This window comes from Sus scrofa, chromosome 1, assembly GCF_054392235.1.
Source record: "Sus scrofa isolate SSC_HxYL_T2T_F1_AM1 chromosome 1, Sscrofa_HxYL_maternal_Yorkshire_Landrace_v2.0, whole genome shotgun sequence".
NCBI lineage: Eukaryota > Metazoa > Chordata > Mammalia > Artiodactyla > Suidae > Sus > Sus scrofa.
The window spans coordinates 284,799,254-284,821,088 of NC_139383.1; the positions used below are offsets into that span (position 1 = coordinate 284,799,254).

The 21,835-nt window shown below is 51.7% G+C and overlaps 1 protein-coding gene across 50 annotated transcripts in view; it reads left to right on the plus strand.

Moving 5' to 3' along the window:
* PRRC2B (proline rich coiled-coil 2B) overlaps positions 1-21,835 on the plus strand; it is a 92,490-nt gene that overhangs the window by 15,403 nt on the left and 55,252 nt on the right. For 35 of the 50 annotated variants that reach the window (XR_014829473.1, XR_014829472.1, XR_014829539.1 and 32 more), the window contains exons 2-4: positions 16,749-16,918; positions 18,301-18,478; positions 21,549-21,651. Coding sequence is in view for 37 of the 50 variants with exons in the window: in XM_084999222.1 (XP_084855348.1) it covers positions 16,804-16,918; positions 18,301-18,478; positions 21,549-21,651 (396 nt within the window). In the remaining 13 variants the exon portion in view is untranslated. The remainder of the gene's footprint in view (positions 1-16,748; positions 16,919-18,300; positions 18,479-21,548; positions 21,652-21,835) is intronic. The other 15 variants (XM_021070413.2, XM_084999323.1, XM_084999348.1 and 12 more) reach the window with 1 other exon arrangement.

Consider the following 21,835-nt stretch of genomic DNA (forward strand, 5'->3'; position numbering starts at 1 on the left):
TTGAATCAGAGCTGTAGCCGCCGGCCTACACCAGAGCCACAGCAACGAGGGAGCCGAGCCATGTCTGTAACCTACACCTCAGCTCACGGCAACGCCGGATCCTTAACCCACTGAGCAAGGCCAGGGATTGAACCCGCAACCTCATGGTTCCTAGTCGGATTCGTTAACCACTGCGCCACAACGGGAACTCCAAGGAGGGAATTTTAAGTTTTCCAACTGACAGTGTTATTTATTTTTGCTTTTTAGGGCCACACCTGCAACATATGAAAGTTCCCAGGCTAGGGGTGAAATCCAAGCTGCAGCTGCCTGCCAGTCTGCACCATAGCCACAGCAATATGGGATGGATCTCTGTGGCCTACACCACAGCTCACAGCAACGCCGGATCCTTAACCCGCTGAGTGAGGCCAGGGATCGAACCTGTATCCTCATGGATGCTAGTCAGATTGGTTTCCACTGAGCCACTATGGGAACTCTGGGTTATTTTTACTTCTGCTCTCATTATATCTTGTTTTATTGTACAGAGACATTTGCTTTTCAGAATTTGGGGTTTTCCTTAACGTCTCACGTGTAGTTTTGTTTTTTTTTTTTTTTTTTTTGAGGGGCACACTTGCCACATATGGAAGTTCCCAGGCTAGGGGTCAAATTGGAGCTGTAGTCAGTGGCCTGCACCACAGCCACACCAGATCCAAGCCTCATCTGAGACCTACACCACAGCTCACAGCAATGCCAGATCCTTAACCCATGAGTGAGGCCGGGGATAGAACCTGCGTCTTCACGGATGCTCGTCAGATTCCTTTCCACTCTGCTGTGCTGTGACAGAACTCCCTGTTGCCACCTTTTGACCATATTTGCTGATCTACCTTGGTCAGGTCAGCTCTTACTGTTTCTGTTTTGAATGGGCCTTGGTCTACCAAGGTGTAGGGATTTCTGTATTTTCCAGCGTCTCCCTCTTGGGATTTTTTTTCCTTTGAAAGTTGCTCTGCGGTAGAGGTTTTGCTCCTCCCTTATGCTTCCATGGCGGATGGTTGTCCTCACCGAGGCAAAATGACTCTCCTGTTCCTTTCTTTCTCTCTTGTGTCTGGCGTCTCTCATGCAGTGTTACACATTGGTGAGTTTATTCCTTCTCGCTGCTGCTGCTTTGTTTCATTGAGGTGTAATTGACAAGGTGAACAGGACAATGATTTGACTGAGATACGTTATGAGATGAGGCCCACAGTAACATTTAGTGAGCATCCATCCTCTCGCAGAGATAGAAAATTAAAGGCGTAGAAACACATGGTTTTTCCTCGTGGTGAGGTTTACACCTTAATGACCTTCGCATGTAACATACAGTAGTGTTAATTATATTTACATGTTGTACATTGTATCCCTGGTTCTTCAGGTTCTTGTATCTGGAAGTTTGTACCTTTTGGCGGCCTTCATCCAGTTCCCCTCCCCACCTCTGCCTCCGATAACCACAGGTCTGATCTTTTGTCTCTGAGTTTGTTTTGAAGTATCGCTGACCTGCAGCTCTGTATTGGTACCTGGTACCCAGTACAGTGATTCAGTATTTCTCTGCATTTCAGAGTGATCACCTCGACAAGCCTAGTTACCATCTGTCTGTTCCTTCTCGTTGTGAAATAGTATTCTGTTATGTGAGTGTAATATTTATTCGTTCTAGCTGTGATAGATTTTACTTAGCTCGGTTCCATTTAGAGCTGTGGTGGAGTGCTGCCATTGCCGTGCTCACGCGTCCTTCGGTGTGTCTTGGTATGTGTTCTCTTGCGTTCCTACCTAGGAATGGAATTGCTAGGTCCCAGGGGACGCATAGGTTCGGCTTTAGTAGGCAGCTGCCACTTTTCCAGAGAGTGTACCAATTGGCACACCCACCAGTAGTGCACAAGTGTCGTCCTTCCTTCCCACACTCACCAGCCCTTGGTGTAAAGATGTCTCCTCTCACCAGATTGATCTCTAGATGCTGCGCGATTCCAACCAGAATCCCAGCAGGCTTTTCTTTTGCTGTTGGTTATTTGGAAATTTGACAAACCGATTATGAAACTTATGTGAAAATGCAAAAAAGGACCAAGACTAAGCAACGCTGGAAGGGCTCAGCTGACTAGATGTCAAGGCTTTATAAAAGCCACAGTAAGGAAGGCAGCACAGTGTTGGTGAAAGGCTAGACAAATGGACCGATGGAACTGAGATCTTGAAACAGGCTGCATGGAAGCAGTCACTTAATGTATGACAAAGGTGCCACATGACAGATGGAAAAAAATGGCCTTTTCAAAAAAAGGTCCTGGGAAGGTTGGATTCTCCATGTAGAAGAGGTGGGGGGAGAATCTTCTGCCTGTAATCCTGTCTAGAATCAGTTTTAGGTAGATTATAGAGCTAAACGTGAAAGAGAAAACAGAACTTCTGGAGTAAACAGGAGAATATCCTTACCGTCTTGGAGAAGACAGTTCTTTAAATAGGATACAGAAAGTGCTACCAAAATAGAGAAGATTGGTACATTGAACTGCCTTAAGCCTTCTCTCTTCTACTTTCTACAAATGCTCCAATGAAATGCAGCAAACACTGTTTTGTAATTGCCCAGATCGTTAGATAATCCGTCAGTCCCCTGCTCTCCTCGGATGGACGGCTCCTCTCCTGCCTTCAGTGCAGCTGCCTGGGGCTTTCTTTGGCTGTCACTCAGGGTCTTGTTCCTCTGTGTTGGATCCCCTGTTTCTTGGGTCCGTGGGTGGTGTGAACGTCAAATAACAGCGACTCTCTTAAGCTGCCTTGGAGCAATAAGGTCACTGGCTCAAGTTAAGTAGAATTCCAGCAGTTCCCCTTTGGTTGGTCCAGATACCTTTCTTGTCTGGGTGGGTCTCTGGCCAGGGGGATGGAGTTCTCTTAGATGGAGCTGGGTGTGGGTCAGCTTCCCAGGCCGCAGGCTTCTTGGGAAGGGACAAGGTCACGTCCTCCAGGAAAGAAGAAGAGAGAGTTGACTTCCAGGAGGTCAGTCCACCGTGGCCACTGCAACATTTGCCCGTGTCTTGGTTTGCTTTCTTACTCGTTAGAGCATCTTTCCCTGTAACTTTCTGAGAAGGTAGAATGTTTTGAGTCCTTTTGCGAGTCTAAAAAAGTTTTTTTCTATCTTCACACTTGCCTCTGTCAGCAGATTCTAGATTTTAGACTGAAAATTGTTTTCGGGGGAAGGGAATGATGCTGGTAAGCGTAGCGCAGTTGCTCCCAGACTCATTGCCCCTCCCTCCTTTATTCCTCCCTGGGGCCTTTTTTGGGGGCGATGATTGGCTTTCGGTCCTTGTCTTTATCCCCAGTGTCCTGGGATTTCACTTTGTACTTCCATTGCTCTGAGGACTTGGAGGAGGGCTCTTGCAGTCTTGGGTCCTTTAGCTCTGGGAATTTGTCTTGTAATTTTTATTTGATGATTTCCCTCCCTTTTCTCCCCTTTGTGTTTCTGGAACTCCTGGATTAATCTGATTTTGCTGGGAGAAACCAGTGTTCATCTCCTGGTTAATTTGTCTGTGATTTCCTTGACTTTATCTTGCATTGCTTCTATTGAAATTGAAATTAAGAAAGTTCCCTTGTAGCACAGGGGGTTAAAGATCTGGCATTGCTGCAGCTGTGGTACAGGTGTGGCCAAAAAAAAAAAAAGGGAAAATTGAAGTTTAATTTTTTTTTAATTTTTTTTATTTTTTATTTTTTTGGCTTTTTAGGGCTTCACCTGTGGCATATGGAGGTTCCGAGGCTAGGAGTCACACTGGAGCTGCAGCTGCTGGCCTACACCACAGCCACAGCAATGCCAGATCCAAGCCACATCTGCAACCTGTATCACAGCTCATGGCAACGCCGGAGTCTTAACCTACTGAGTGAGGCCAGGGATCGAATCTGAATCCTCATGGATCCTAGTCGGGTTTGTTACCTGCTGAGCCACAACAGGAACTCCCTAAAGTTAAAAAAAATTTTCAGAATGGTTTGGATTTATTGTAAAGTTAGAGGTTCTGTATACCCTGCTTCCAGTTTCACCTGTTAGAAAGATCTTACATTATTATGGTCCATTTGTCCCAACTAATTAACCAGCATTTATACCCTGAAGTCTCTGTTTTATTCAGATTTTCTTAGTTATTTAATGTCCCTTTCTGTTCTACGGTACCATGTTTTGTTGTCCTGTCTCCTTATGTTCCTTTATTATTTTATTTTATTTTATTTTATTTTGTCTTTTTGCCACTTCTTGGGCCGCTCCTACAGCATATGGAGGTTCCCAGGCTAGGGGTCTAATCGGAGCTGTAGCCGCCAGCCTACACCAGAGCCACAGCAACGTGGGATCCAAGCCATGTCTGCAACCTACACCATAGCTCACAGCAATGCTGGATCCTTAACCCTACTGAGCAAGGCCAGGGACCGAACCCGCAACCTCGTGGTTCCTAGTCGGATTCCTTAACCACTGTGCCACGACGGGAACTCCCTTAAGTTCCTTTAGACTGTGACAGTTGCCAGATTTTTCCTGTCTCTGATGACCTTGACAGTCTTGGGGAGTACTGATCAGGTATTTTGTAGAATGTCCCTCAGTTGGGATTTGTCTGATTTTTCTCCTGATTAACCTGAGCTTTTGGGGTTTTGGCTGTCCTGTCTTGAGTTCTTCCTAGGGCTTTTTTCTGTTTTCTGGTGCCCCGTACACAAAAAAGCACAACAATCTGTTTTTGTTTGCAGGTGTGCAACGTCTCAGTCTCCTGAGGACATTCGTTTTATGTTATGTATTTTAAAAAAACTCTTTGATTCCTGGCATTGTCTGTCTCCTCCAGCTTCTTTCGTTTGTCTCTCTGTATTGCTTTCTGTCTTTCAGTTGACGTCTCAGATGTCCGTGGTCTTAGACGTGTACACAGCTGATTGGAAACTGGGTGGGTGGGTCAGCAGGAGCTCTTGGGGGTGGGGCGGGTAGTTGAGAAGCTGACCTTTTATATCCCAAGTGGGTCTTGTAGGTTTTCGAGAGAATGCTCCTTTGCCGGAGGTTGCACATGCCTCTGCTCCACTCCGTGGGGCCAGCAGCAGAGGGGACTTCGGCCCCACAGTTTGCTCCTCAGGTTTTCACTTAGCTTCTTTTTTTAGCTCCTTTCCTCCCCACCCTCCCCCCGCCCATTTGACCCTGGTGACCCCTCTAGGGGAGCAGGAAGGCTGTGTGGGAGGCTGGCGGTGGCACATGCAGCCTTTCTGCAAGGGCTCCTCACCCTCCCAGTCCTGCAGGGTGCCCACCCTTCCCCATACTTCCTGAGCTGCTAAGTCTGTTACTACTCCGGTTGGTTCTTTGTCTGCCGCCATTGTCCCTGTGTTTTGCATTCTCTTTGTTGTCTATTTCCTTTTAAAGGGTTTTGGGAAGGTGAGCTATAAATGCCATGTTTAGCCAGAACGTCCCTGTTTTCTAAAGAGTTTTCATGCATCAGGTGGAATGGAGGTAAGGGCACATCTGGGTAGGCACACATGTGTGTTTGAGTACCTGTGTGTGTCCATTTGTCAGTTACACCTCTCGGCTCCTTTTCCCCCTGATGGGTGGTGCTTGTCTTCGTATCAGAACATCGAGAGCTGCCATTTGCTGTCGTGGCTACAGAGGGTTGCAAGGCCCTGGAGAAAGGGTGGGTTGGGCTGTTGGCCATGTGTCACACCATCTTGCACAAAGTGAGCTCTCTGTCCCTGCCCTCCTGAGAAGGGAGGAAAGGGGAGCTCTCCATGACAGCCTGTCCTCACAGCAGCCTTCTAAAGTAGGCCTTCTGGGAGTTCCCGTCGAGGTGCAGCAGAACCGTGAGGTTTCGGGTCCATTCCTGGCCTCGATCAGTGGGTTAAGGATCCGGCGTTGCCATGAGCTGGGGTGTAGGCTGGCAGCTGCAGCTCCGATTAGACCCCCAGTTTGAGAACTTCCATATGCCGCAGGTGCAGCCTTAAAAAGTAAAAAAAATTAAAAAAAAAAATAAGTAAGTAGGCCTTCTGTCTCCACCTTGTGGCGTTGTGCACCTTGCCATCCTGGCGGTCTGTGTGGAGAGAGGGCTGCTTGCAGGACAGAGGGTTAGCTGTCTCCGGGGTGGGTGTGAGTTCATGCAGGCAGCAGGGCTGGCATTTGGTGGATTTGGAACCAGTCTCTATCTCTGCCCGCCTGTGTTTTCTCGGCATCTGATCTGCGAGGACCTGGGGTTTGGAGAGATGGAAGGAATGCTTCTTCCTGGGCTGAGGAAAAGCACATCCTTTCACGGAGTCCTCCCTCTTCTAGCAGCCAGCCTCCAGCTTGCTGCTGGTGACGTCATCCCTACGGGAAAGGCTTCCGGTGTAAACAAAGTGGCTGCGGGGCTGGCTGGGCACAGGGACGGGGACAGCTGCGGCCGGCTGGGACGTCGTCCTCCGTGTGCTTGTGCTCCGCCTGTCTGCAGGGCTCTCCAGGCTTTCCTTAAGATCATTCTCATAATTTTTTAAAAGAGCAAATCTGTTTAGAATTTATATACAGTGTTTTATGGCCTTCATTGTTAAGCGCTTTGGAAATAGGAAACAGAAACAGTGGAACAGAGTAGCAGGAGGCAGATAAGTTGCCTGACGGCCCCAGAGTTAAGTGACTCCTGCTGGTGAGGAGGGATCCAGCAGTGTAGCTGGTTTACTGGTGATAATTGTCTGTATTTTTTTAAGTTTTAGTTTTTCTATATCAAGTATATATTCACTTTGTTACTAAAACCTGGGATGGGTAAGCCCATGAGCGGGACGGGGATCTCCCACCTCCGTAAGACGGTCTGTCCCGACACCAGTGCGTGTGTGCCTTGACTCGGCCTGCTTACTGCCCGGAAGTGGGAAACCTTGAAACTAGGGCCGTCCGGTGCTGGTCACAGTGCAGTCACTTGGCAGTGTTGATTCGAGCATTTCCCGAGCGTTGAAGTGCATCTCCTGGGAATCCTAAACATCCATGAATTTAGGGTCTTGGTGTGGAAGGGCTGCTGTCTGCATCAGGGCCCTTAAGCTGTGATGCGCCAAAGTGGGGTCAGGTCCCTAGAGCCCAGGAGCCTAGAGGCAGGTGGGAAGATGGTGGCTTCACTGGGCGCACAGGAGGCTGGAAGGACGAGCAGTGTTGCGAGGTGACGGTGGGGCTGGACAGCTGGGGGGGAGCTGTGCAGACCCAGCGTAATAGCTGCCCTCAATGAGAACTTTCTGAGGGTGCGTCAGCTCCGGGTCACTTGGGTTCTTTCTCATTTATTCCTGACATCGGACCTGTGAGGAGGGTAACGGTATGTTCACCTCTGTTAAATCCACAGGGAAACAGGCCAGTGTGGAGGCAGGATGAGACTAGCCAGGGGCTGGGAGGTGCAGGGGGTCCCTGGTGGGAGTGGGAATGCGACTGGGTGGTGCTTTGGGGTTAGAGGGTTTGGATTTGGCCCAGGAGCAGTGGGGTGATGTGGACAGTATCTGAGGAGCAGACCTGGTGTGGTTCCAGTGGCGGCGTTTAAGGGCCAGGCAGGGAGAGCGGGCCCTGGTTCAGGGAGCAGGAGGAGCGTGGAGGAGAATTTGGGTGCTTCCTGCAGCACAGGCCTTCATTCTTATTTTTAATTTCTGCAGCTTCTTAAGTGTGCTGTCCCCTCCAGGGGGTGTGGCCCTCTTCTAGTGGTGGCTTCCGTTTCCCTTTACCAAAACCCCGCTTCCTCTGCTTTGTTCCCTCAGGCCTTTTATTTTTCAGGCAGCTTATTCTTGGAGAGGTTTGTGCTATATTCTGCAGGCACGCCACGTGCCTTTTCTGCAGAAACGTCACCTGCTGGGGCGTCTGCAGGTGGAAGGACTGTGCTGGGCGGCAGTCTGAGCCCAGACCCCAGCTTTCCAGGTGGGCCGGCTCCTGACTACCTGGTGTTGGAAATTGAGGTAACTTTGGCTCAGGTCACCAGTCGGAAAGTGAGACACGTGGACAAGGAGAAATCTCGATAAGGCTCTTTACTTCTGCAGAAGGGCACGGTACTCCAAAGAGTGCAAGCACCGAACAAAGGACCCTCCCCTATTGATGCCTAACGCAGGTGGTGTACCTGTCCCCTTCCCGTGGGTCGGGTCAGGGCGCACCTTCTTCCCGGTTGGCCAATTGAAACATTGTCGCTGGGAGAAGAGGGAAAGAGGAGGGGGTCGCAGGGGGAGCAAAATGGAGTCACCAGTATTTCCTCCGCTAGAAAAGACGTTCTGTTACCTTCCACACTGGGAGGGAGAGCTGTGGGTGTCCTCACTGGGACCTGGAGGGAGCCTCTGGAAGAAGTGTGGCGAGTGGAGTTCCCGTCGTGGCGCAGTGGTTAGCGAATCCGACTAGGAGCCGTAAGGTTGCGGGTTCGATCCTTGGCCTTGCTCAGTGGGTTAACGATCTGGCGTTGCCGTGAGCTGTGGTGTAGGTTGCAGACGCAGCTCGGATCCCGAGTTGCTGTGGCTGTGGTGTAGGCCGGTGGCTACAGCTCTGATTAAACCCCTAGCCTGGGAAAAAAAAAAAAAAAAAAAGTGTGGGGAGTGTCAGGCGGTGCTGTTGCTAAGCGAGGTGGCAGAAGTTCCCCCGGAAATCCAGGCAGGCTCCCCACTCCCGCCTCGTCTCTGGGGCACATGTGAACCCCTTTCAGGTGAATCCACTTTACTGTGATGGGTTCTTTTCCATGTCTGCTTCTCCCTTTAGACTTGGAGTTAGCAAACTGCAGCCCCAAATCCGGCCCCCCTCCTGTTTCTGTAAATAAAGTTTATTGGAAGCCAGCTGCGCCACCTTGTTGATGTCTGGGCCTGCACAGCGGCGGCTGGGTGGCGGGGATAGAGGTGCTCACTCTCTGGCGCTCCTGTGGCCTGCTCCGGAGGGCGGGCCCGGGTTTTTGTCACCTTCTCATCATGGGCTCTGCACGCTGGGAATTTGCAGTGGGTGATTCGGTGCCTTCCTTGTGTTACAGTTCTCTCTCGCTCGCTTGCTCTCTCTTTTTTCTTTTTTTATCTTTAGGGCCACACCCGTGGCCCATGGAGGTTCCCGGGCTAGAGGTCAAATCGGAGGTACAGCTGCCGGCCTACACCACAGCCACAGCCACGCAAGATCTGAGCCTCGTCTGTGACCTACACCTACACCACAGCTCACGGCAACGCCAGATCCTTAACCCATTGAGCGAGGCCAGGGATCGAACCTGCAACCTCACGGTTCCTGGTCGGGTTCGTGTCCGCGAAACCATGAGGGGAAGTCCCCTGTTACAGGTCTTTCTAGCCAGACGTTGGCGTGTTGGAAAAGAATAGCTTTATCAGTGTTGTCCCTGGATTGTGTGGTGACGGTTTGTTGTGGTTTGACTGAGACTGGACAGGTGTCCTGTGTGATGACCGCGTCCGTTCCTGCCCCACGGTGCTTGTTTCCTGCAGGCTTTCGCCTGCTTGCTCGCGGTTCCACTTCTGTCAGGTCACGGGTTTGGTGTTTGTGTAGCTGTGGGATCTCTCCTTTCCGAACTTGCCTTTCTGTCCACCCCAGGTCCGGGCGTCTGCTTCCTGGAAGGCCCCCCTCTGCGGAGGGGGTGGGGCCCCGGCTGGAGCGAGCAGTGGGGCCTTCGGGGTTGGTGGCCAAAGGCAAGAGCCGCGCGGTGCTGTCTCCAGGTGTCCTGAGGAGGGAGGGCTGCTTAAGACAGCAGGTGATTTGGGCCTCATGTCCCTGGACTTGCCCCCAGGTCAGTCTGGCTGTTGGTCCTGGGCACTCCGTCCACTGCTGTCATCCGTGCAGTTGCCCAGAGGCAGCCTTTGAGCTGGGGTTGCCGTGTCAGGACCCATGCACCTGCCCTCCCACAGGCGAAGCCACAGCAGCCTGGCGTCAGGGACCCCTCGGCAGGTCGGTTGTCTGCAGCCTTGCGTTCCTGCCTGGCTCCAGCACTCAGGAGCCTTGTGACCCAGGCCAAGTGACTTCTCTACCCTGATTACACCTCAGTGTCCTTCTCTGTAAGGCAGGCCGACTACAGGAGTGTCTTCCACAGGGGGCTCTTGTGTGGAGTCCATCAGGGTAGGAGTGTGTGTGTGTGTGTGTGTGTGTGTGTGTTGCGGGGGGGGGGTGATGCTGGGAGTGCTCTTGGGGGAGGGAGTGCTCTTAGGAGGGAGTCTTTGAGAAGAGTGCTCCCTGGGGAGGTGCTCTCTGGAGGGGGCGAGTGCTCCCTGGAGGGGGCGAATGCTCTCTGGGGGGTTGCTCCCTGGAGGAGTGCTCTCTGGGGGGCTGCTCCCTGGAGGAGTGCTCTCTGGAGGGGGTGCTCCCTCGGGGGGTAGTGCTGGGGCGGGTGTGGGGGTGAAGGTGAGTGCAGACTGCCTGTGCTTAGCCTCAGAGCTGTAGGAGCTGTGGTTCTTCCTGGTGACTTACGGCCCTCCTGGCAGGCGAGTGCCTGATGCTGGCTGGAACCCAAGTGGGAGTGAGATGAATCCTGTTGCTCTAGATGCTTTTGATCAGACAGAGGGCAGGAGATCCTCCCTCTGCTGAACAGAGAGCAGGTGACCTGCTGCACTGGTGGGACCGCCGTCTGGAGCAGCAGGACCTGGTTCTTAAGTTGCCTTTGTTGGCGAATCTTTCTGCTTGTTTTTGTTTCAGTGGAGCCTGGGCCTCTGAGCACTTGTTGAGGTAACTTGCTGAAATATGCATTTCTAAACTGCCCTGTGCACCCCCACGCTGGGGCCTGGGGGTGGCCACTGTGGGAAGGAGGACCCGCTGCAGTGGGAGTGGGTTGGGCTGGACTCCCTCTGAGGAGGGGCTCTCTTGGCTTGTAGCTGTTTTATACGTAATTCTGAGGATCCAGGTTAGATCTCGTTTGGAGGAAAAAAAATGAAATGAATTCTGGTGTCTACCAAAGGGAGCCAGAGCAGAGAAAGCTGTGGCTCCCCTCCAGGCTTGGTCTGTGCACCTGCAAGAACCTGGTGCGGCTCAGCCGGTTTCCCCCCCACCCTGACCTAAGCGAGTGTCAGGCGTGAGCGAACACGCCTCTAACCCTCCCAGAAGCCTGGACTCTTGCCTCTGCCGGCTTCGTGAGTCACACCCAGATGTTTGTCCTGCACTCTGTCTGCCATCTGACAGGCTGGTGGGGTGTGCGCTTGCTTGCGTGTGTGCGTGCGTGCGTGCATGCGTGTGTGTGTTTTGACCAGTAGAAACGCACAGATAATCAGAAGCTTGTTAAGCCCCTACTAGCAGCTAGTGCTCCTGGCCTAAGGTGAAAACCGAGGAACAAGCAGAATAGCCAGATGGGTGTGGGGCTGAGCTAAGTCCCAAACAGGCACTGATTTACTGGAGATGCTTATGGTTGGGGCAACCAGAATGATTTTATTTGTATTTTGGATCTGTGTCCAGTGTAATGTGGCTTAATGAGAGAACCCTTGCGTCACCCTAAGGCTGGTGGCTGTCATCTTATTTTATAACGGCTGGGTAGTTAATGGTTTTTGCCTGCCCCGCGTATGGCCTCTGTTGCATTTTCTTCAGGCCGGCTGTGATTGGCCGATCCCTGCTCTAAGGGAGAATTGGGGCTGAAGAACCTCCGTCTCTGCAGGGGCACTGCAGAGAATTAGCATGAACCGTGTCAGGCCCCTGCCCCACAGGTCTGTGTCCGTAGCCGTGGTCACTCGAGCACTGCCTGTCAGCACCCCAGGTTTCTACAGGGACATAGAATCCAAATCCAATCCCACATGTGTGGTAAGAGAGGGCTGCTTTGACAGTAGATCATCGGTGGGTTTTTTCCCGGGGGCGGGGGGCACCCCTGTGGTCTGCGGAAGTTCTAGGCCCAGGGATTTGAATCTGAGCTGCAGCTGTGACCTACACTGCAGCTGCGGCAGTGCTAGATCCTTTCACCCACTGTGCCAGGCTGGGGCGCATAGCCACACCTCAGCAGCAGCCCAAGCGCCTGCAGAGACAATCGCTGGATCCTTAACGCACTGCGCCACAGCAGCAACTCCAGACAGTAAATCATTGGTAATTCCCTGGCTGTGTGTTGCTGACATTGGCGTGTTTGAGTTTAGAGCCCACTGGCACTTGTGAAATCGTCTTGGCCCCCCAGTTCTGTAAGCGGGAAAACGGAGGTCTAGAGTGGCCAGTAAGCAGTGTGCCCAACAGGTGCAAAACTTACTTAAAAAGTGGGAGAAAGGATACTCCCAAAAAGTGCACGTATGGGTTTAGCGCAGGCGCCAGTCCACTGTGTTCCCTGTTCTGGCTTCACCGAGGAGCTTTGTTCAAAGGAATACAAGCATTTTACCTAAACATAGCAGGTGCTCAGTATTTGCTGAATGGTTGGAATTATTGGGAGGACATAGTTGAAACAACAGCTGTTGACCAGCTAACAGCTCTTAGCTCCCTTGGCCCAGGATTTTTCTTTATTTCTTTGAGGGGTGCCAGGAGTTGGGGTTGTGGTCAGGCTCTGGTCTCCAATGCCTCCTGGGGTGACGGGTGGGGACTGGTTAGTTCTGAGAATTGTGGTGTCACCAGGAAGACCCTCTGAGAGCTCTCTGTGTCCACTCTTAACTTCTTCTGCCCTTTGACCCAGGCAGTGCAAAGTCCAAGAAAGCTCTGCTTGTCTCAGTGAACTGGCAGAAGTTTGGACTTTTTAATATTTATTTCTTATTGAGGTAACAGTGGTTGAGAACGTTATGAAAGTTTCACATGCTGAGTGTATTTCTACGTCCGTGTACCGCAGGGCACGCTCACCACCAGAAATTTTGTTTGCATCCATCACTGTGCAGTTGATTCCCTTTGCCTGTGTCACCCTCTCCCCCTCCCTCCCTTTCTGGGAACCCCTATTCTGTATCTCTGTATCTGTGTGTTTCGTTTGCTTTGGTTTGTTCGTGTTTTTATATTCCACATATGAGTGAAATCATAGAGTATTTATTTTTCTACGTCTGACTTACTCACTTAGCATAATACCCTCAAGATCCATCCCTTTGTCAAAAATGGCAAGGTTTCGTCTTTTTTCAGGGGCTGACTCGTGTTCCATTGTGTATATATACCATATCTTCATCATGCATTCATACATTTAGGCTATTGTAAATAATGCCCCGATGAACATAGGGCTGCATACATCTTTTCAAATTAGTATTTTCATATTACTTGTATAAATAACCAGAAGTGGGATTGCTGGATCATATGGTAGTTCTGTTAATTTTTTTGGAGGAATCTTCCTACAGTCTTCTATAGTGGCTATGCCAGTTTACATTCCCATGGACTAACAAATGTGTGCGTGTGCGTGTGCGTGTGTGTGTGTGTGTGTGTGTGTGTGTACTTTTTTTTTTTTTTTTTTGCCGTACCTGAGGTATATGGAGGTTCCCGCACCAGGGATTGAATCCAACCTCAGCAAGTCACAGCTGCAGCAACTCCGGATCCTTAGCCTGCTGCCCCACAGTGGGAACTCCACTATGGACCAACAGATTTTTAAGAAGACTTTTTAGCAGTATCTGTAAAAATTTTTCTGGTCAAGTTTCAGAGTTATAAGACATCTGATTTTTTTTAAAATCAAGCATGTTAAATTTAACGTGGCGATTTGATGACCCAGAATGTCTGGTAAATAATTTTTATTTCTCTTGTCAGTTTGGTTTTGAATGTAGTAAAGAACTAGTTATCTGGATTTAGATAAAGGAAGCTACCTCGGTAGTCCTGCAAGTGGTGTGGCTGGGAAGGAGGTACCACCGGCTTTATTAAAAATGTTTGCAGGTTCAATGATCAGGTGAAGGCTGTGGTCGGGGACAGCAGAGGTGTAGCTGTGACTTAGCATTTTCTGTCATTGTGCTGCAGTGAAAGATTTGAGCTGTGTGACCATGGAGGAGTCCCAGCATTGATGCAGGCTGGAGGCAGGCTGGCGGTTGTGTCCCATTTTATCCTCCGCTGTATCCCAGGCCCTGCTCCACAGGACAGTGTGGTGAATAAAAGAGTGTATTAGTTTGCTGTTGCGGCTCCGACAGGTTACCGTAAATCCGGTGTCATAAAACAATGCAGATGTATTCTTTCATAGTTCTGGAGGCCCAAAGTCTGAAATGAATCTCGCTGGGCTCAAGTCACTGTGTGTTGTGGAGGCTCTGGGGGAGAATCGTTCCTTTGCCTTGTCCAGCTTCTAGAGGCACCTTCTTCCCTCTGCTCCCTTCCAGCTCTAAGGAGCATCCCTGCAGCCCATACTCCCGTTGTCACAATCCCTCTGACTCTGATGCTTCCGCCTCCCTCTTCTGACTACACTGGACCCACTCAGTCCAGGGCAGTCTCCCCGCCCCAGGACCCCTTCATTTAATCACACCTGCAGAATCCCTTTTGCCGCCGAAGGTTCGGGAATGAGGACGACAGCAGCCCTCTTACTCGGCTCGCCGCAGGAGTTTGTGAAGAGTGCTCGGTCCTCTGGATCCTGTCTCAGTCCACGCCGTGGACTCCTTCCTCCTGGCGAATAAAGGCTTGTCCCTTTGCTGGGCCCTTTCCTGCTCCTGGCGGGCCCTGCTTGGACCGCTGCTGAGCCCTCAGGCTCTTCAGGGTGCCCTTCAGGCTCCCACGTCTGAAGGGGCTCATTTAAGGCTTTTCCTTTTAGACCCAGAGTCAGCGAACTGTGGAGGCCATGTGTCCTGTTGCATAGTCTTTTTTTTTTTTTTTTTTTTTAAACAAAAATGAAAAGAATAAAAGAAATCATTTTTAGCCTGAGAGCCTTGCAAACGGGCCATTGCCTGGGGCCCCAACTAGTGTTTGCTAAAACCCTGTTTTAGACCAGGAGCTCTGCAGTCAGGACCGCGTGTGGCTGTCGCCTGGGTGCGAGACTCCAGGGCTTTTGTTAATAGTGTAGTTGTGTGTGTCTGTGTTGGGAAAGGTCGCGTTCCTGCCACGGTGATCTTTCTATTGGTTTGATTGACAAAAGTGTCTAAAACTAGATCTCATCCACTTCTAATGGAGAATTTCAGGTTATTTGCCATGTGAAGTATTGGTCATTCAGACAGACTAGCTCCATTTGCTTGTCGAGGGTCTCACAGCCCAGGGAGGCTGTCACTAGTTCTGCCTTATACACAACTGGACCTGACCTTGGGGAGGGAGATGGATTGATTGATTTTTTTTTATTTTATTTTTTTGGTCTTTTTAGGGCTGTACCCGCAGCATACGGAGGTTCCCAGGCTAGGGGTCTAATCAGAGTTGTAACCGCCGGCCTACACCACAGCCACAGCAAATGTGGGATCCGAGCCTTGTCTGCGACCTACACCACAGCTCATGGCAACGCCAGATCCTTAACCCACGGAGTGAGGCCAGGGATCAAACCCGAAACCTCATGGATTTGTTAACCACTAGGCGGATTCATTAACCACTGAGCCACAACGGGAACTCCAGGGAGGGAGATTTGAAGGTAAGGGGTCATGTTCTGGAGCCCGTGGGCATCGGGATCTGAATTTGGACACTTTGGGCTGGTTTCCATCCCTAGTTGTTGCTGTTCTTTGCTCCTGGCGTGTGAGATGGGCACTGGGGCAGGTGGCTGGTGTCGGCGGCTCTGACGTGTACACTTGGTGAGCCCTTGAGTGTTTCTGCCGGCTCGTTTCTTCATCCAGCCCCGATCTTGTGGGCACTGCAGTGCTGTTGGCAACCTGGGGCTTGGGCGCCGAACGTGAGCCTCTTCCTTGGCCGGCTGCGGCTGGCTGAACCGGGACCTGGGTGAGGACAGGGTGGCTGAAACCCTGTGGAGAGGAGAGGAGCTTTTCCCTGAAAAGGGGGGACCGCCTGGCCGGTGACCCCTGCACATCTCATCCAACTCAGAACGCTCACCTCAAGGCAGCCATGGGGGTGGGGTGGGGGTGGGAGCGTTTCCAGAGGCAGCCCGTGTGCTTGGCTGGTCTTGCACCTGCCGCAGTGGCTGCGGTCTTGAGTATCAGAGTTCATGGGACGTGAACTAAAGGATGGCTCTAACCAGCTCAGTGGAGGTGCTTTTCTGGCCAGTGGCCTCAGAATGGGATGAAACGACAAACCTGCTGCTGTAGTTGCACCAGCTGCCTTTAGGCATCATGGATGCCGCCTCCGTTTCAGCAGGAAAGACATAACCAGTGTGCCTAGACCGGTGCTTTAGCTTTCTGTTCCATCCGTGGAGTCCAGTGGGGCCGTCACCTGTTTTTATTTTCCGCAGTCAAGCGTAGAACCGAAAGCAAAGGTTAAGCGTCAGATGAAAGGCATGGAGCGAACGGCTGGCCGAGGAGGTGCAGAGGCCGGTGCTCAGAGCCGGGGGTGGGGTGGGGGGGCTTCGGGGGGCCGGAAGCGTCTTTCTTGGTCCCCAGGTGGAGGGGCAGGCGCGGATCCAGCGCCCCGCGTGCAGCCTCCCTGGGAGCGCCCGTTTTCTGCTGGCCCCGATCTTGTGGCCTAAGCAGATGTTTCCCCTCCGGGGCTGGCTCTGGAGTTTGGGATGTGCCTGCCCCCGGCTATTCCTGGGTGACTCCTGACTGCTTCCCTGGGGTTTGGTTTTGCTCATCCTTGAGTTGGGCGGCCTTGTTTGTGATGTTTTGTGGATGTGGTACACGGGGTGCACAGCTGCTCTTCCACCTCGAGGAGCCATCCTTGACCCAGAGAGAGGATTCCGTGCATGACACTTGACTCTCGTATGGCTGCTGAGCGATAGGGTACCCGCCGAAGGGAGCGTTCTGAGTGCTGGAGGGGGTGGGCTGCTGTCCACAGAATACCCCTTGAATGTAAGCAGGGGCGCCTGTGTGTGGTACGGGCACCTTTCTAGGGCCAGAGCCTTCGGGGAGATCCATGGCCCTGCAAGGATTCAGATCAGAGGATTAAAAACTCTCTTTTTTTTCCCATTTCAAAGGCAGATCGGGAGCGGTGCCGAGAAAAATTTCCTTACTAGATGACATTTCAGCGCAATGTCCGATCGTTTGGGGCACATAACCAAGGGCAAGGATGGGAAAAGCAAGTACTGGACGCTCAGCCTGTTTGACAAGCATAAAGGAAAACCAGTAGACGCCGTCAGGTCCTCAGGTACGGTGGGTCGGAGGCCACCTCCTCAGGCTTTTCCTTGAGTGAGAAGCCCCAGGTCAGGGACCCGGAGAGCCCAGAGTCCCCTGTCTGGTCAGACAGATGTGGTCCTTGCAGACCAGTCTTCTGGGCATGTGGGGGCCACCCCATAGTTCTGGGGAAGCGTACCACCCTCTGCTCCTGTGCAATGTATGATTTCAGAGCCTGAAAGAGCCCGGCTCTCCTGTAGTAGGACGATTTTCCCATCTCTCATCTTACTGAAGCCTGGATTCTTTTAGCCTGATGGTGGACTGGAGCTTGCTTTGCATTAGAATTACCCTTTTTAAGAGACATTTGCACCCACATGTTCATTGCAGCACTATTCACAATAGCCAGGACATGGAAACAACCCAAATGTCCATTTACAGATGATTGGATTTGGAAGATGTGGTATATATACACAATGGAATACTACTCAGCCATAAAAAAGAATGACATAATGCCATTTGCAGCAACATGGATGGAACTAGAGAATCTCATACTGAGTGAAATGAGCCAGAAAGACAAAGACAAATACCATATGATATAACTTATAACTGGAATCTAATATCCAGCCCATATGAACATCTCCCCAGAAAAGAAAATCATGGACTTGGAGAAGAGACTTGTGGTTGCCTGATGGGAGGGGGAGGGAGTGGGAGGGATCGGGAGCTTGGGCTTATCAGACACAACTTAGAATAGATTTACAAGGAGATCCTGTGAGTAGCATTGAGAACTTTGTCTAGATACTCATGTTGCAACAGAAGAAAGGGTGGGGGAAAAAATGTAATTGTAATGTATACATGTAAGGATAACCTGACCCCCTTGCTTGCTGTACAGTGGGAAAATAAAAAAAATTATTAAAAAAAAAAAAAAAAAAAGAATTACCCTTTTCAGGTTTCATGGTTCTGGTAGTCTGGATCGTGGTGGGGAAAGTTCCTGTTGATTCTCTCCACACCCCATGAGGGTTTTAAGAGTGTCAGGGCCCTGCTCAGACTTGGGTTGGGTCTAGTCGAGGCAGTCCCTTAAGCCCTGTTCTAGCGAGGCCAGAGCTGTCTCCACTCACAGAGGGCTGGCTGTTGTGTGGGTGGAGGTTTCCAGGCCTGGGTCCTTACCCAGGTCATAAACTGCCTGAGCCTCCCCCTGCCTCTAGTGAAGTGGGGCCTTCCCGCAGACTTCAGCAGCTCCTATGTCTCTGGGGTCCTGGCGACGAGCTTGTTTATGTCACTGCAAGTGATCTGTCCCTTGTTTTTTGTTTGGTCACCTGTGTCACTATTGCTTAGTTTGGAAGAGCAGCCTAATGAACCTGGCCTCTTTCCTTCCGTGACTTTCTGTGCAACATCTGTCTCCTCCCTCCCTTCCTGCAGTTACTCCTCGACATGGCTTACAGAGTCTCGGGAAAGTTGCCACAGCCCGCCGTATGCCACCGCCTGCGAACCTGCCAAGCTTGAAGTCTGAGAACAAAGGAAACGACCCCAACATCGTTATAGTGCCCAAAGACGGGACGGGATGGGCAAACAGGCAGGATCAGCAAGACCCAAAGAGGTGAGAGCGGAGGCCGGGGGGCGGGGGGCCGGGAGCTGGACTGTGTCGCGGCCCCAGCACCTTTCCTTCTGTGGCGGGTTCCAAAGGAAGCTTCCTGCTCTGTGAGTCCTGCGGCTTGGTTGTTTCTTGCTCCCTGGCTTCACTCACTTCCCAGGCTTTGGGAGCCAGCGCGAGCTTCAGCGAGCTGCCTGGTCGCCAGTGACCGGTGTCCCTGTGCCTTATTAAGCCTCATCACTCCCAGAGGTGCTCATGCAATGACTCAGAGCTGGTTCCTGGGCGAGCCCCTATGCTGGAGCCCTTCTTTCTGGTGTTGGGCCCCGGGTGGAGAAGGAGGCAGGCTTCCCAGGGTACTGCTCCCCTCACTCCGTCACGCCCACAGCAGTCCCAGTCCACGCTACTCGGGGTCAGTGTGCAGCCTTCCGAAGGCCCAGCCTCTGCCAGCACAGCGCTTATGAGGCCCTAGGAGGCCTAGAAACCCCTGTTGGAGAAACAGCAGCTGTCGCGGCTGCCGTTGTGGGCTGGGGCTGGAAGCATGGGGCTGCCCGCCCGAGCCTTCATTCCTCCTCCCATGGCTCGTGCCCCTGACTGCGTTCCAGCCGGTGATGGCCTGTCCAGGAGAAGAGGATTTGGGGTTCGTGCTGGGAGGGGATTGGGGAAGTGCAGAGCCCGGCTGAGGCTGGCAGGCAGACCCCTGCTGCTGGGGTTTGCCTGCTGCGAAATGAAAACAGAGCAGTCCAGCCTCAGACACGTTCTTACCCTGTTCCCCTTGTGGTCTGACTGCTGACGCTCAGGACCCAGAAAGTCGGTGTGGCCCAGGTCGCAGCCTTTCCTCTAGCTGGGGGTGGCTCCGTTGCCTTTGTGAAGTCTCCCTGTAGTGGTTCAGACGAGATGTGAGCGTGGCAGAGGATTCAGTCTGACTGTAAAGTAGCAATAACCGGAGTTGGCTTAGCGTTCGTACTGCTTGGTGGGGTCGCGTGACTGTCAGGACTAGACAGGTGTGTGTACGATTTCCTGCCAGGCCGTGTCTTAGCTTTATGGGACCTGGGGAATTACTTACTTCTGCGCCTCAGTGTCCTCCTGTGAGATACAAATAGTACCTGCTCCCAGGGGTCGTTGCAGGAAACGGATGAGATGATGCAGTGACGGACTTGGCAGGGCCTGGCGGAGGCCTCGCGCGGCGGACGTCCGCTGTTGCCATCGTGGTTCTGTGCAGCGTAGAGCCTACAAACTGTAATGGAACTGATGCCACCCGTTACAGCGTAAGCGTTGAAATGCCTCTGCTACTGAAAGTTCTGGAGAGAGGACAAAGCCTCGCCCCCTCCTTGTGTCCGGTCATCCACAGGCAGCGTCAGGCAGCGTTCATGAGGCTGGTTGCAATGCAGCACGGTTGCCATTGAGAGGGAGCGAGCGAGGGCTGGGGGCCGGCACTGCTTCTCTTCTGCCCCCGGGGCCACATCGCCCCTGGCTGCAGGGAGGTGGCCGAGTGGGGCCATACCTACCGGGTCTCAGGGCCCGGGTTCGAGGAACACAGCACGGACACCACCTGGGAGCCACTGCTTCAGGCGGAAGTCGACGGCGGCGGCATCACGGCGTCCGCTGTGTGGGAGTCCCGCACAGTGAGTTTCAGCGGCGAGTAAGCCTGGAGGAGGGTCGTGTGTGTGTAGAATTGGGCTTCCGCTTACGGATGAGCTGCCGGCCCTGGGGGATTCTGGCCGAGGGATTGCTGTCCTCCTCGAGTCTCTTCAGGTGGAAGGTTAAACAGAAGTTAAACTTCCTTCAGAAGTTTTCTTTTCTCAAAAGTTGGCTTGTGGACTGTAATTGACAGGTCTTTCTTTTCTGGAGGGCAGGTCCACAATATTTTTTAAACTTTGAAACATCTTTTGAAGAACTTAGACTTCTGAAGTACTCACACAGGCGTGCAAAGATATGTACAGAAAAATGTTCACTGCAGGTTTACCTATAATAGAAGAAAAATTAGAGATTGATGCATTAGGGCCCGTCCACCTGTACTGGGTCACAAAAAGAAAGAGGTAGATCTGTATGTGTTGTCCTGAAGAGATACCGGGTGCATTAAATAAAACGCAAGTTACTGAACAGTATGTATGGCGTTATCCACTTGTGTTAAAAAATGCTATGTTGGAGTTCCTGCTGTGGTGCATTAGGTTGAGAATCCGCTGCAGTGGCTCAAGTCACTGCAGAAGTGAGGGCTCCATTCCCAGCCAGGTGCAGTGGATCAAGGGTCCAGTGTTGCCACGGCTGTGGCACAGGTCGCAGCTGAGCTTCGGCTTCATTCCCTGGCCTGAGAACTTCTATGTGCCGTGCATGCAGCCATAAATAAATAAATCAATTAAAAAAATATTATGTTGATATGCATAGAAAAATCTGCTTTCAGTTTTCAGATTGTGATGAGTTCTGTATGTATGTGTGTATGTATTTTTTTCTAAGCATTTATTTCTTTTATAAGTCAAGAAGAGGTTAAAAAAAAAACAAAAACAAAAAAAAACCGCTCATGTTTCAAAGCAGTCAGCCCCTGCCCCTCGCCCCTTCCTTCCCTGCACGGACGCGGCCTCCCTCTCGGCAGCCCTCCATCGCATATTGTTTCCTGTGAGCTTTCAGTTTCTGCGGACAAAGCTTTGCAAGAAGGCAGAGGGCAGGCCTGTCCTGCAAGACGTCAGTGAGGAGACCTCATGTGTGGTTCAGTTTCTTGGTCGTCTTGGCCAGCGTAACCGTCAGCCAGCGGAAGCAAGGTCCTGCTCCAGAGCACAGGGAGCTGTTAACGCCCTGGAATAAACCAGGATGGAGGTGGATGTGAAAAACAATATATGTATAACATATAGCTATAAAAAAAACTGAATTCCTTTGCTGCACATCAGAACCGAACACACCACTTATAATTTATCAGTATAAATCGATTAGACTTCAATTTAAAAAGAAAAAGAAACTCTGCTGTGGAAGGCATTTTTCTTGGCCAGAGGAGGTCTTGCTCTTGGCGAGCAAGTGTTTGTCTCTTGGAAATGCAGGGCGGGTAGCCCTGTCCGTCTAACCCCACGCATGTCCTGCCTTTGTCTAGTTCCAGTGCGACGGCCTCTCAGCCGCCGGAGTCGCTGCCGCAGCCGGGTTTGCAGAAATCTGTCTCCAGTTTACAGAAACCGACACAGTCAACCAGTCAGGAGGTAGGTGCTGGGACCCTGTCCTGATTGTTGTCCGGGTGTCGGAGCCTCTGAACACCCCTGCGTTGGGGGCTGATGGGGCTGTCCCTGAGGAGGGTAGCTCTGTGACCTGCTTACTCTGGAGGCAGACCCAGTGAGTGACTTGGGAAAATGAGCATGGGAAATTGGCACGGTTACTGATGACAGA